This window comes from Hemibagrus wyckioides, linkage group LG10, assembly GCF_019097595.1.
Source record: "Hemibagrus wyckioides isolate EC202008001 linkage group LG10, SWU_Hwy_1.0, whole genome shotgun sequence".
In the NCBI taxonomy this organism is placed as follows: Eukaryota; Metazoa; Chordata; class Actinopteri; order Siluriformes; family Bagridae; genus Hemibagrus; species Hemibagrus wyckioides.
In genome coordinates this window covers 15,547,769-15,561,557 of record NC_080719.1, presented here as the reverse complement: position 1 = coordinate 15,561,557, position 13,789 = coordinate 15,547,769, and the positions used below count along the sequence as shown (strand labels likewise).

The window sequence follows — 13,789 nt, the reverse complement described above, 5'->3', positions numbered from 1 at the left end:
ACATTATCATATTATCAATAGTCATAAAAATACTTAAACATCTCATTCATTTTGCTTTTATTGGTGAATCCGTTTAACATTTCTTGCTTGAAACATTTCTATGAACATTAAAGTTTAAGAGAAATGTCCCTACAACATTCATTCACCCTTAGATAAATATTTCGACAAGCAGTTACATCATCCGAATTTCCTGTTCAAGATCATGGAAAGAATTTTCCACTTTATATTCAGTGATATTAACAAATGAGATCAGCACTTAGAGAAATAAGAGAAAGTAAATTAGTTGAATAACAAAATAAACATTTGAGCAAACCATTCAAATTTCCTTAATGCTATTAGTTTCAATGCTAGTTAACCACGTTGTGTGTAATTGCTAATTCTGTGCTGAAATCTGAACGTGTTACTTATCTAAGAGCAAAATGCAATTATGTAGAAATGAGAGGTGTCTGCTTTTATGTTTTCTTGATTTAATGTTGAAATCAAGTCTGTGAAATCACCCACAGAATGCAAAAAAATCACTGAAGTGAAGTTGTGATACTGAAAAACTCCACCTAATTTGATGCAAACGCTTGAGGCCTGAGGTTTACATGATCCTAAAAAGGTTTCACATGTTCACTACATTAGCCTCAGAGCAAAACTGAAGGATCAAAATTCAGACAGCAAACATGTGGATCTTGTGTAACATTTCTTCTTTTGTCACTTTAAAGAGTGTTATAAGTTTTGCTTGTTACAGCGATCACAACCACAATGAACGGATTCAGAATTTCAGATTATTAATATTAATAAAAAATAAAAAAACATGTGCTTCCCACACTCGTGTAAATACTGAAATTAGTCACACACCAAACACACAAACAAACGTTTAATGGAAACAATCCACACAAGGACTTGAACCAAAACCTGAGCCTCAGTGATGCTCAGTGGCTGATATGTGCAGCCCTCTAGTGGAAAATACAGTGAACAGCCTGAACAGTGATTAAAAAAAATCTGGTCCTAAACTTTCATAGACAGAAACAACTCTATATATATACTGTAAATCCATATAAATTGTAGAAAGTGAGCAATGAGGAGAAAAAAATATTATAACTACTATTATTATGCAAAGTATAACTTCTCAAACAGAATTTTATAATAAAAGAAAATAATCTAGCCTTGGACAATACACAGTTATAAAACAGTTGGATATTGAATTTCAGTCCATTTTTGTTCAGCTTTTGTCACGTATATGTACATTGCCTTAAAAAATGATAAGAAAATTAAGAAAATGTGTTATGGATGTCATATTTCAACCAATTTTAATATTTTCATGACCATCCAGAGAGAAACCCTTCCCACACACACCAAGAGACCAAAGATGTACACAAGCTGCAGTACAGATGAAAAAATGTTTAAAGGAGTCCCTGAGAAATGTTTTTAGAAAGTCTTGCAGTTTTAGAAAGTTATGTGATTTATTATGTGAGATATTATGTGATTTTTTCAAATTATTTATAACCACAATTAGAAATTAATGAACAAAAAACAGCACTGTGAGCATTTAATATAAGAAGGACAAAATTATGTACTATTTTTGGGCTCTTTCATGAAGCAACTCTTCATAACTCTGTTATGAATCAAGCCCATTTTTTCCGTATCAAAAGACAATGTGTTTTAATCAGGTTCAAGTTGCATTTCTGAATGGAAACTGGAAACACTGTTACATTAACAATGTACTATACATGTATTTTGATTATCAAAGCTGGGTTTGCATAGTTTAACAGTGCAACTAATAAAAGACCAGCTGTGTGCACAGTTATCTCTGCCAACCTTCACCACCTTCCATGTGCTTCATAGTCGGGTCACTTTCCTCCCTGTCCACGGCCACGTAGGGCCCTGGCTGTGGCTGGCTCATCCTGTCAGGACCACCTGCTGGAGAATGATGGGAGGAAGGTGTGACCGGGGAGACCGTGTGGTCAGGAGAGGCGCGCTCTGACTTGATATGACGGTTGAGGGAGGACAGAGGTGGGGATGAAGGGGAGGAGCCTTGGGAAGAGTAAGAGCAGCTTCCTCCTGTAGACATCCTGTAAATGGAGACACAAATACAACATACCACGCTGAGCACAGATGTGTCTTTCCAGGCTTAATTTAAACATTCAACGTATTTTCTGCTCAGCTCTCTAGTGAAAACCTCAGTGTCTCACCCTGCATTAGTCGCAGATGGTTGTGGTTCGTGATGTGTGGGCGGCTGCCAGGTGTTTGCAGAACTGCGCTGAAAACCCACTGTGTATCCTGGGTGGCAAAACTCTTTAGAGAGAGAGAGTGTACTGTTACTGATAAGATCCTCAGAAGTAAGGAGGTGTGAACTTTGATTTAAAAAGAGCTGGGTGTTTACCTGAAGGCCCATAATTCCAGGGCTTCCCCATGGGACCCATGGGACCTCCAGAGTGCATGCTCTGGTACAATGCTCTCTGAAAATAAACAAATGCAATTAGAGTAGTTTAGAGACAGGAAATTGTAGATCAGGTGTATTTAGGAACACTAATAAGGCCAGTCTTTTAATGCATGCTAATGTGAGGGACCAAAATGTACTAAAACAGTTACTGCATGATGAAGGTATTATACATTAGATTCAGAAATAATATATGAATAGTAATAGTAATTCCAGCTCTTCTTAAAAAGTAAAATCATTTGATTCGTCTCACCACTAAGAGATGACTAAGAGTTTATTGCCAGTTTTCTTTACTAAACCAGTCACAATATTTTGACCTAACTATGGCGGTATTATTAAGTACCTATTCACTCTACTGTGTACAGTCAACAAAATAACATTTCTTTGCACTTTTAATGTTTATTAATTCACTTGACAAATTCACACACCACTTAATTAAGACACTGGAAGTGTGTCAACTAGAAGAGTTTTAAATAAATTACTCTGCAAGGGTAGCATCACTGCCTACATCTATTTAAAAAATTATAATAATAAGTGCCTCAGGTATGCGAGTCGGCTGTCTGACCTAACAGCGCAAAGGATGGATCACAAATTTAGATAGTTTATCAGATGTAATGATCAGATAGAAGCTCTTTTTACTTTTAACTTTAGGTGCAGAGCTCTATGGCAAACTGAAGGCCCAAAGTGAGGAAACTAATCAAGTCTTTTGTAGACATTTATAGATTTATACAAATTTATACACATATAGTACATTTGTTATGTTTTAATTCACTCTGTGTTCAGATTAATTGGTGTATATGACCAAAGATTTATTTCTATTGGCTGCTTGACTTGAAATGTTTTATTCCACTTATACAACTGCTATTACTATAAAGAAAGATGAATCATATTTTTGACTGTTTATAGTAGCATTTAATGTTGTGGAACATCCACAAGACAAGTTATTATCATTTGCACTTCTATTCCATCTCCAGCCAGGTTTTTTACAAAGTTACTAAGCTTGTTACAGTACAACCAAAAAAAGCATTAACTGTGGCTTAACCTTGTAAGATTCTGAAACTCCTGTCATATTTTTGTAATAACTATCACTTTTTTTGTATTAATGATCATATATTACAGTTTATTATTAGGCTTAGATCACGTGACACGCCCACCATGTCACTCAGGTTTTACTATAGAAACAATAACGCATTAAAATGAGCACAGGGGTATAAATTGTAATAACAGATATATGTGACTTCTTTAGCACAATCCCTTACCGCATTGGTCAGACTGCTGCGGGCTACACCCACTCCAGGGTGGACCTCCCCACGCCGCCCATCGTTGGTCAAACTCAGTGGAGGCGGAGTCTTCATATCCAGTGCACGGCTCAGGTTGCCATGGGAAAACATCGAGTAGCCGAAGCCTTCGCCCACGCGCAGACATATTGAGAAGTGAAAACAAGATGTGGGTGAATTTCTTTTTCACCCCTATCCACCCACCATCTCAACCTCTCATGTTCTCTCTTGCCAAAAGGAGAAGTCATTGTAACAGCTGACCTTTTTTGTTCAGTCACATCTGTGTACATGGTGATACCAGCAAGAAGTGTCAAATACACGTTCAGCCTGCACTACACAGGCAAGAAAACATGTTAACTCATATCTAGAGCTCGGCACGCAGGTTTAATGTCTCACAGGTTAAACCGAAGTCCGAGCTAGCCACCTTCCAAACATAGCAGCTTGGCCACGGTTTACTCAGGTTTGCTCTGTGGATACGTGTGCTTTACTACTAATAGCAGTGGAGAGGTTTATGTGGAGGCTTCAAGATGTCCAGCAGGTGCAAAATTTCTGCATCAAAACCACAGACTCTGCCTTCAACTACTGTTTCACATGTGATATCGTGACTGTGTGCATAAGTGTGAAGAGGTGTTGTTTCATAGCTGTACTTCCTGTGTGACAAGCGCAAACATGTCAGAGGTTATATGCCCTAATACTTCACTAATGTATACATGGTAAGTTCCATAGACAGTTATAAATATCCAGTGAACAGACAGACATATTATTTTTTATACCAGTTATAAAAATGATAGAGAGAATGTATTTAATCATCACTGACATACAGGACAGATTGCAGAGATGCCCCAGAATATCATCTGACCTAAATTCATCAAAACGTTATACAGGTTCGGTAAGTAGATATTTGTGAATGAATATCAGCATAGTGCTTCCATAGGTGTATTATGTCTTCCTAGCACACCTTGTCAAAGTCACTTGATTATCTGAAATAGAATTTTGCATCTTTGGAAATAAAATTGCATTTCTAGGAGGTAAAAAAATGTTCTTTCTTCACCTGCATGTGTTCCCATGAGGGCAGAGTGTGTGTTGGCTACAGCAGGACCAGCAGATCCAGGCCTGGAGCTCAGAGGTTTAAAGGATGAAGATCGGTTTGCTCCCAGATTCGCGTTCGATGGGTAACCGTTCTCACAGCCAACACCCATTAGCATCTGAGCCTCTGAAGGAAGGATAGAGGGAGCCTGTGAAGGAAGAACAGTGTGTCTAGCAGTTGCTTAAGATATAATAATATCTTAAGCTGGATGATTGTTGTTCTGTGAAGAGCTCTATCCACAGAGAACAAATTTGGCAAAATACTAACAATACGTGCTTTAATACTTTATGACAATTCAAATAGCAAAAATATAGCCAATATATTCTCAGTTCATATAATGCATTATGAAATAAACTACAGTGTATTTGTGGATTATATAGACATAGACAATTTTATTTAACTAAATGTAGGTTAACACACCAAATCTTTGTCTATAAAGAAGCTCTGTAATGTAAAAAATGCTTTATTCCTACTGACATAGTAACGTTGCCTGGAGATGGACAGATCCACGCCCTCATTCAGCAGATATTTCTCCTGGCCTGCCTGCATGCTGTCCTCTTGATCAAGCTCAGTGGTGTCCAGGCCCAGCCCTTTCCTACGTAAGGTCTTCAGTCACGAGTGAACGGAGCACAGAGGGGAAAAAATAGAAGAAATCTGTTTAAATTACAAATTACACATACAATGAGTATCTAATTTTCTTTTGGTTTATTTTAAGGTTTTTTTTAAATAGTTAACATTTTTTCAGTAGCCATAACAGGCATGACCATGTTCATGCATACTATATATATATCCATGGAGGTTTTCAAGTCCTCGAGGCCACATGAAATGTCTGGCATCCAAGTGATTATTATTATTCACTGTGAATAATTTAAAAACAAGTAGTATGTGTATAACTCTGTCACATATAGCTGCATGATCATTTTAAATAAGATAGCTACACGATCATTTCAAATAAGATAAGTTTTGAAACTTGTACTAAATACTAAACAGACAGTTCTTGAAGACTCTCAGAGATGTATAGGTAATTTGTGACCATTAGTAACTCATTTTAGATTTAACTTAGTTCTTGAATGTGCCATACCACAGTGGTGTTGAACTTCCAAATCTGACCTGTTTCTATAATAACAGCTCTGATAGCAGCTCTGGCTGTAAGGTTTATATATCACATGCGCTCGTTTTTATACAGTATTATGTTACTAGTTTTTACAGTATTATGTTTATAGCATTGACTAACACAGGTACTTTTGGACACTATTTCAAAATGGACACTGCATATGTATGGATTTAAAAATGTATATTTGTGGACATTGTGAAGTTGTCTTCAACAGAAAAAAAGTCTGTTCAGGGAACTACTATTTGTAGAAGTTATATCATAAGCATTAACAGGAACTAACTTGCTGCTCCGCAACATTAAATGTAGCTAGGAACATAAAAAGTATGACATGTCATTGTTTCATAAACTTTAGTAATTATTAGCGCTGCCAAACTGGCTGAGGTATGAGAGGAATAAAACACACTGTATATAGAAAATATACTATAAATCGATCAACTTTGGCTATGAATATTTTCCTATAACAGAACGACTTATTAAGTATTATTCTTCACTTATTTTAATACCCTGTTTGCTTAGATAATTGTGTGTATTTTAGGCACAAGTGATTAATAATGACTACAATCATTGTTATAAATCCACATATTATCTCTAATAAACATATTGATAATTCTTAATACTTAATACTTATGATCATACTTTTTGCTCTCTTGGCTTTCAGCTAAGGATAGTATTGTACGCAACATATGTATGGATGTGTTTATAAAGTGAAAAGTTCAGGGCAGGCTGTGTGTACCTCCAATATGTCACTGTTTGTGCGGCTCTCGTGAGGCTCGCTGTACTCGGTGTATTTCAGGAGCACTTTGTCCATATCAGTGCTGGCGTACTGGAAGAGACGATTGGTGCTATTGAAGATGATGAGAGCAATTTCACAGTCACACAGCACACTCAGCTCGTAGGCCTTTTTCATCAGTCCAAACTTGCGCTTGGTGAACGTCACCTTGAGAAACCACAGACATGGCTTTTCAGTTTTACTGAGTGCTACATGACATAACAGCGCTTCTGAAGAGAATGCTCACATTTCAAATATTACATTCGAATTTATATATTCTACACATGCTGTATCTGCATCACACAATTGACTATACATAAATGCACAAAGGACATTGTTCATATCACACTCTCCGGTGTTTAGAATAATTTATAATCACACTCTCCGCTGTCACCCAAATGAGGATAGGTTCCCTTTTCAGTCTGGTTCCTCAAGGTTTCTTCCTCATACCATCAAAGGGAGTTTTTCCTTGCCACAGTCGCCTCAGTCACCTCAGGCTTGCTCACTTGGGATAACATCTAGGACTGTTTGTCTGTTTATATGTTTGTTGTTTCGTATGTTGTTTCTTATGTAAAGCTGCTTTGAGACAACGCTCTTTGTTAAAAGCGCTATACAAATAAAATTGAATTGAATTGAATTGAATTGAATTTACAGTATTTGGCAGACACACTTAACCAGATTGACTTGAAGTCTCTATCAATGAATGCAACTTTATACTGGTTTCCTAGATCACAGACTACGCATACATTCAGTCTAAAAACTCATTTCGTAGGTAATATAGCACACAGACGACACAAGTACAAGTGCTACTTTAGGTATATCAGGAAGAGGTATATCTATAGACATCATTTGAGCACTGCCAGTAACTCGGACATCTAGGGCAAGTTCCTCCACGCAGATACTAGAACAGAGAAGCGTCTTGATGCATCCATTTTAGCCGCTCTCTGGGCTTTATCAGCTCTTAGGGCTCAGCTTTCAAATTTAAGTGAGTAATGTGGGCAATCTATATTTCAGAGTGTTAGCTTAAACTAGATTCGATGTAACGCCTTGATAGAAAAATGACTACACTTAAGTCTTAACTATTCGGTCTAGTGCAAACGTTTGCATACCCTTAAAGTACCACAGTATAGAGAAAAAAATGTACTTTATACCGAAAAGATATTTTTGTGCTTTTATCAGATTACACATATGTTCTACACATATGTATATGTACGTATTACACATATGTATAATATTATCATATTATAAGTTCAAAATATGTATATAGAATAATCATGTGCTGTATACCATAAGGGAGAAGAAGTTTGCCTTGGACAGTATATAATTTTTTTGTGTGAAATTCTAGCACAAGGGCCATCAACCATAATAATAAGTATCTCAAGCATACCTGACGGTTTCGTTGGTCAAGAATCCGTGAGATCTGTATTTTCTTTCGCCCCATGATGTTCTTTTCCTAAGAATGGTTCTGTAAAAATATCAAAATATCAAATACCTGTTTGATGCTCTAGTAATCCCTGTAAGTAAATAAGATGGGCTGAGTTTCCTCAAATCTTTATTAGATCATTATTATTAGATCATCTATCTTACGATGATTTTGGAAAAACTGAGCCTGAATAATTCTAGTAATCCTTTATTGGATTCTAACATCAGAAATATTATTTAACAAACATTGAAAAAATAATATTACTCAGCCCCATATGTCTTATCTTGAGACACGACACACAGGCTCATAATACTGTTTGTACATTTCATAACAAATGGGATGGGAAATGGTGTTTGGTCATGATGCAACTGGTCCCACTGCCCCCCTGTCAGGGACAGGCGGGTGTTTATCTACACCCCTGAGAGAGAAAGGATGTTAAAGTTAGTGCAGATTAACACCCACAAAGTCTGAGCTATCCCACTGTAAGCGTTGCATTTCCACTGGCCTTTGTAATATATATATACTGTATGTATATTTATATATGCCATCTCCATTTAAAGGAGTTCAGCAGGCAGGGCTGCAGCCACCGTTAAAATAACAGCACGTCTCAGTGCGGGTTGAGTTCCTGTCCGCCCCCTGTTCTCCCATGAGCAAACTGTACACAAACAGTGGATGGAAAGGGTTCGAGTGTAAGTTTGTGCACTGAGGGACTGCAGCCAGCAAATACACAATGAGAGAGAGAGAGAGAGAGAGAGAGAGAGAGGGAGATTGCATCATGAAGAAACTGTAGAATATACAGTTAATCTACACAGACTTGTTCTAATAGTTCTTGGCTCCTTAAACAAGTTTGACCCACTCTTATTGGAAAGGTCCAGATGTAGGATTCTGCATAAAATCTCTCTCTCTCTCTCTCTCTCTCTCTCTTGTTTCTCTGAGATTCCCTCTGAGAATCAATCATAGAATGCTTACCATTTTTACCACAGATTAGTGTTGGGTGGTGAAACTCAGTGGTTAATAATATAGAAAGTCCACTATAGTTAACTTCAGCAATTTATAATTTGATGTTTAAACCCTACAGGGACATGGTGGTGCAGCAGGTATTGTTGTTGCCTCACAGCTCTCCTTACAGTCCCCACTTCAATCCTGAGCTCAGGTTACTAGCTGCGTGGAATGTGGCATGTTTGTGTGGGTTCTGCAGTTCATGTAGGTGGACTGGTTATACAAAGGAGTGAATGAGTATGTGAATGTGTGGTTACTTATACCCCATCCGGTCTCATGCCCTGTATACTCGGAATAAACTCCGGAACCACCAGGACCCTGACCAAGATAAAGTGGTTATGAAGACAACTAAATGAATGTTTGAAGCCTGGTAAAGAATGATGCAACAGTGTAATAATCTAGGTTATTTCTGATTATTATGCATACATTTGTACAAATAAAAAGTGATACAGAAAAGTTTCAATGGAGAGAGAGATCAGGTGAGAGTGCCCTTACTAAATCCATATTGGTCCCATTTTTAAATGTTTGTATAATTATGTTGTTTCTCTCTGCACAGAGGCTGTTATGTAGTTAAAAGAATCTATCTGCTAATACAAAACAATCTCTGAGACATCCACTACTGCTTCCCTCCGGCCTCTCATATTAAACATGTTTGACCTAGCCTATTTTTAGTATTTCTAACCCAATAGTAAGCGGATACAGTGCTGCGGTTCCCATGACCCAGCAATGCCCGCTTCCCTCTCGCCCACTCCTGGCACCCAAGAGCTTGAGGAATCCAGCGGATTCCATATTTTGCGCCATTCTTACCTTATAAAGTAGATGCTAGCCTACCATGTGTAGAGCATAAATGTTCATGCCTGTTCATTTCACAGGTGACAGCGTGTTCACACCGGACAGTTAGTGTGCACAGATATGAATAGAAATTCAGGGAAGTGGTCTTTCTGGCAAGAGATCTCTATCACAAACCTCCACATCTGTCGCTTTAAATCCTAGTTCCTCATATTTGTTAATGCATCATCAAAAGCTACTCGCATAGTCAGGGCTATACATCAGTATAAGTGCAGCTATATTTTTAAATTACTAATAGGTAGCCGATTTAACAAAAACACACTGTAAATGGAGATAAATAGTGTACCAATAAATTCTATTTTGAATTTGAAGAAATGTGTGTTAAATGTAAAAAATGAAAATTGAATTTAAACATATAGATTTTTATAATTAATACATGGTAATGTAGCTTGTTGATATTAGTATTTTGTAACACTACATTATATTCTTATTAAAGTTCTTTCACTTGTTCCTAAGCTAGAACATTTAATGGTGCTATAGAGACATACGGCTGTGTGATCTATGACAGACAGCTACAATTCAACTCCATTCGGAAAATGTAGAACCCTTAAATACTCCAGGAAACTTTTAACAACATTTTGTTTAAGTGTACATCAACAGGTAAAGCTTCAATCTGAAATAAAATTAAGCTGCGTAAGCAGTTTACGTTTTGTACAAACTTCTTTAACGACTTTGAAAGCTGCACTTTAATAAAAGCAGTGAATACACCAATGTAGAAGTCTAACCAGCAATCTCACTACATATCTAAAGCTAGATTTGAAGATTTTATCACCCAGTTATTTAACCCTTGCTCTTTTTTTGTTCACCTCTTCTTTGTAGCCTTTAGCAGCACAGCTTCCTCTGAAGACCTCCCAAAGGTCAGACGGTGGAAAAGAAGATGCGCAAACATAGAGGAGCTTCAGCACTACAGCGTTTTTCTCCCATAGGGCCTGGAGGAGACTAATTACTAAGACTGTCATAGGAATAATACTGCCTTAGTACCAACAAAAAAAAAACAGTGTTTCATCATGGCCTCTGCTGTAGCTCATGCAGCCCGTAAACTAAAGCTGTAGCAAAAGCATTTTGTATAAACAGTAAAAGTACTGGCTATGGCGACTAATCAGTAATTAATGATTATACTATAATAGTCTACACAGTAAATGGTTTTGTTTTGAATAATATTAGCTAATGTTTTTGTAGGATCTTGTGTATAATTCAAAAAGACCTGAAGGTTATGTGTGTGAATTAATAACATTATGTAACAAATTTTTACTTTTTTCTTGTTCCTGGGAAATAAGAGTTATCTCCCGTTATTTGTAACCCAAATAATGAGACCCATCTTAAAAAACCCATCTTAGCCATGAAAATTTGAGTTAGTTTTGGGCAGGTTTTTTTTAGTAAAATGGGCTAATTTTGAGGTTTTCGTTCTATTAAAAGCCCAAACCCAAACTTCAAGCGACTTAATGGCTATTTTTTTTATCAAGAGTAATGGAAAATGTCATTCACTACCCAGGAACAAAAATCGTGTTACATAGTGTAATTGGATCAGAGGACTGATTTGGCAAATTTTATTTACAACTGTTGATTTTGTAGAATAGAAAACATAGATCATTTGTGTCAGTCATTTGAACTCAGCAGACAGAAAGCTAATTTCAGGTATCAAATGTTCAAGTCCTCAGAGACACAGATGAGATGAGAAACTAAACTTGGCCAGAAATAGAAACCTAGACTACCATTTGCATATGAAATGCATACATCTACAATGTTGTGCAGAATGACTGAGACAGAGAGAAGAGTGAGACAAACACTTCATCATCTTTATAGGAACCATGGCGCACTAAATAAGTACACCTACATGGCTAAGTGTTTGTGGATACCTGACCATCACACCAATATGCGGTTCTTCCCTGAACTGTTGCCAGAGTTGGAAGCACACAATTGTATAGAATGTCTTTGTATGCTGTAGAATTGCAGTTTCCCTTAAAGGCCCAAACCAGTTCCAGAATGACAATGCTCCTGTGCACAAAGCAAGTTACATGTTAACATAGTTTACCAAGATTGTGGTGGAAGAAATCTAGTGGTCCAAGCCCCAACCTCAGAGCATCTTTGGGATGAACTGGAACACAGACTGTGCACCACGCCTCCTCTTTGAGGTCATCAGTGCCTGACCTCAGTAATGTTCTTATGGGCCAATGTGTTACTTTTTAAAATCTAGTGAAAAGCCTTCCTAGAAGTGTGGAGGCTGCTATAACAGAAATGGGGAACCAATTCTGAGTTCATGCCCATTTTTTTTTGGAATGGGCACAGATTTGTATGATGGTCAGGTGTCCACATACTTTTGCCCATATAGACTACTGTTTCTGTTAGTTTCATTTTAGCTCATGGTAGCTACTAAATAATATGCTTTAATTTAGGGTTCATAGTGATAGCCCCAATGCTCAATTCTTTTGGAGATTTTCCTCAGATTGATACAGTGTTCTGGAGAACTTCACTCAGTGGAAGAAAATATCAGCTAATAAAAAGTGTACAAGCGACTTGGTGATTTATAGAAATTTACATTAACTGTACATGATAAGACTATGTGTATATACAGATAATATCTACATCTATATTCTATATCTAGCTATCTATATCTATCTATATCTATCTATCTATCTATCTATCTATCTATCTATATATATATATATATATATATATATATATATATATATATATATATATATATATATATATAATATATGTGCGTTTATAGATAGATAGAAAGATAGATAGCTAGATTGTCACATGCTCTTTTCCATCAATTACATATGTGCAACAGATTAACAAAGGCAATATACACTGGCTAATGAGTACATACAGTATAGTGAATGTAGATGTAGAATACCTACATCCTTACGTTTAACATTTTTACAACCTGAATCATAACCAATTTCAATTCCATGTTCGTTACCATTAACAGAAAACCAGACTCTAACTGGTGGACAGAAACTGTATCAAAGAATAGAAGTCTGTTAAACTCTGTTTTCCAGTCTTGGAAGATGCCAACATTCCTTTCACAAACATTGCTCTGAAATAAGTTGCTTTAAAGCATTTGAAGACTAAGACATTACAAAACCTGAGCTCCATTCATTTTCACAGAACTGTTTATGCATACTACTTACAAAACATATGTATTAAGCATAATAAAACAGAATTTTGAATAAGCAATTTTCCATAGTGAGACTGATATAAGATATAGCAAGATTTCAAGTCATGTACTCCCTATGCTCCTAATTTACAGACATGTAAACAGTTGAATGAATTTAAATCTCACCTGATGCTGAAATGATGAGCAGGACAGGAGCTGTGCAGTCAGTAGCTCTGTCTTCGCGATGCTTTACTATGCTTCATCCTCCAGCTGTTCATACACTAGGATCTGCTTAGAAGAGTAATTAGCATAGCTCCACCCACTGGCCATACTATTGGTTGAAAGCCACTTCACTCATGCACCACTTCGTTCCACTCTGATACACTCTTTAGTCTGACAGAAGACACACAAAAGCAGTTACTCTTTAACAAATTTGTCCAGATTTTTTATTTTATTTATTATTACAAATAAATTAGTGAAGTGTCAGAGAAGTTAGGGGAGGCAGCATATTTTGCATAGTATTATTATTATTATTATTATTATTATTGCTACTATTACTATTATTATTATTTAGATATTTTGCAATAACATTGTATCTTTTCACATACTCTAAATACAAGTCATCCAATCTAGCAGGGAAAAAAAAAGACATTAATATAGTGAGAACTGGAAATGAGAAGATTAAGCAACCAACTGGACAACAGAGTATCCATGTTTAGATACAATCACACATGGATTCC

General features: G+C 36.6%; 1 protein-coding gene across 1 annotated transcript; it reads right to left on the bottom strand.

The window, feature by feature from the left end:
• Positions 1-56: 56 nt before the first annotated feature.
• mef2b (myocyte enhancer factor 2b) lies at positions 57-13,329 on the bottom strand. The gene is made up of 9 exons (XM_058400323.1): positions 13,236-13,329; positions 8,060-8,137; positions 6,637-6,840; positions 5,267-5,395; positions 4,754-4,937; positions 3,685-3,830; positions 2,369-2,444; positions 2,178-2,280; positions 57-2,057 (listed from the first exon to the last, which is right to left on the bottom strand). The coding sequence occupies exons 2-9, from the start codon at positions 8,111-8,113 to the stop codon at positions 1,790-1,792; spliced, it is 1,164 nt and encodes a 387-aa protein (XP_058256306.1). The 5' UTR covers positions 8,114-8,137; positions 13,236-13,329; the 3' UTR covers positions 57-1,789.
• Between the last annotated feature and the right edge of the window lie 460 nt (positions 13,330-13,789).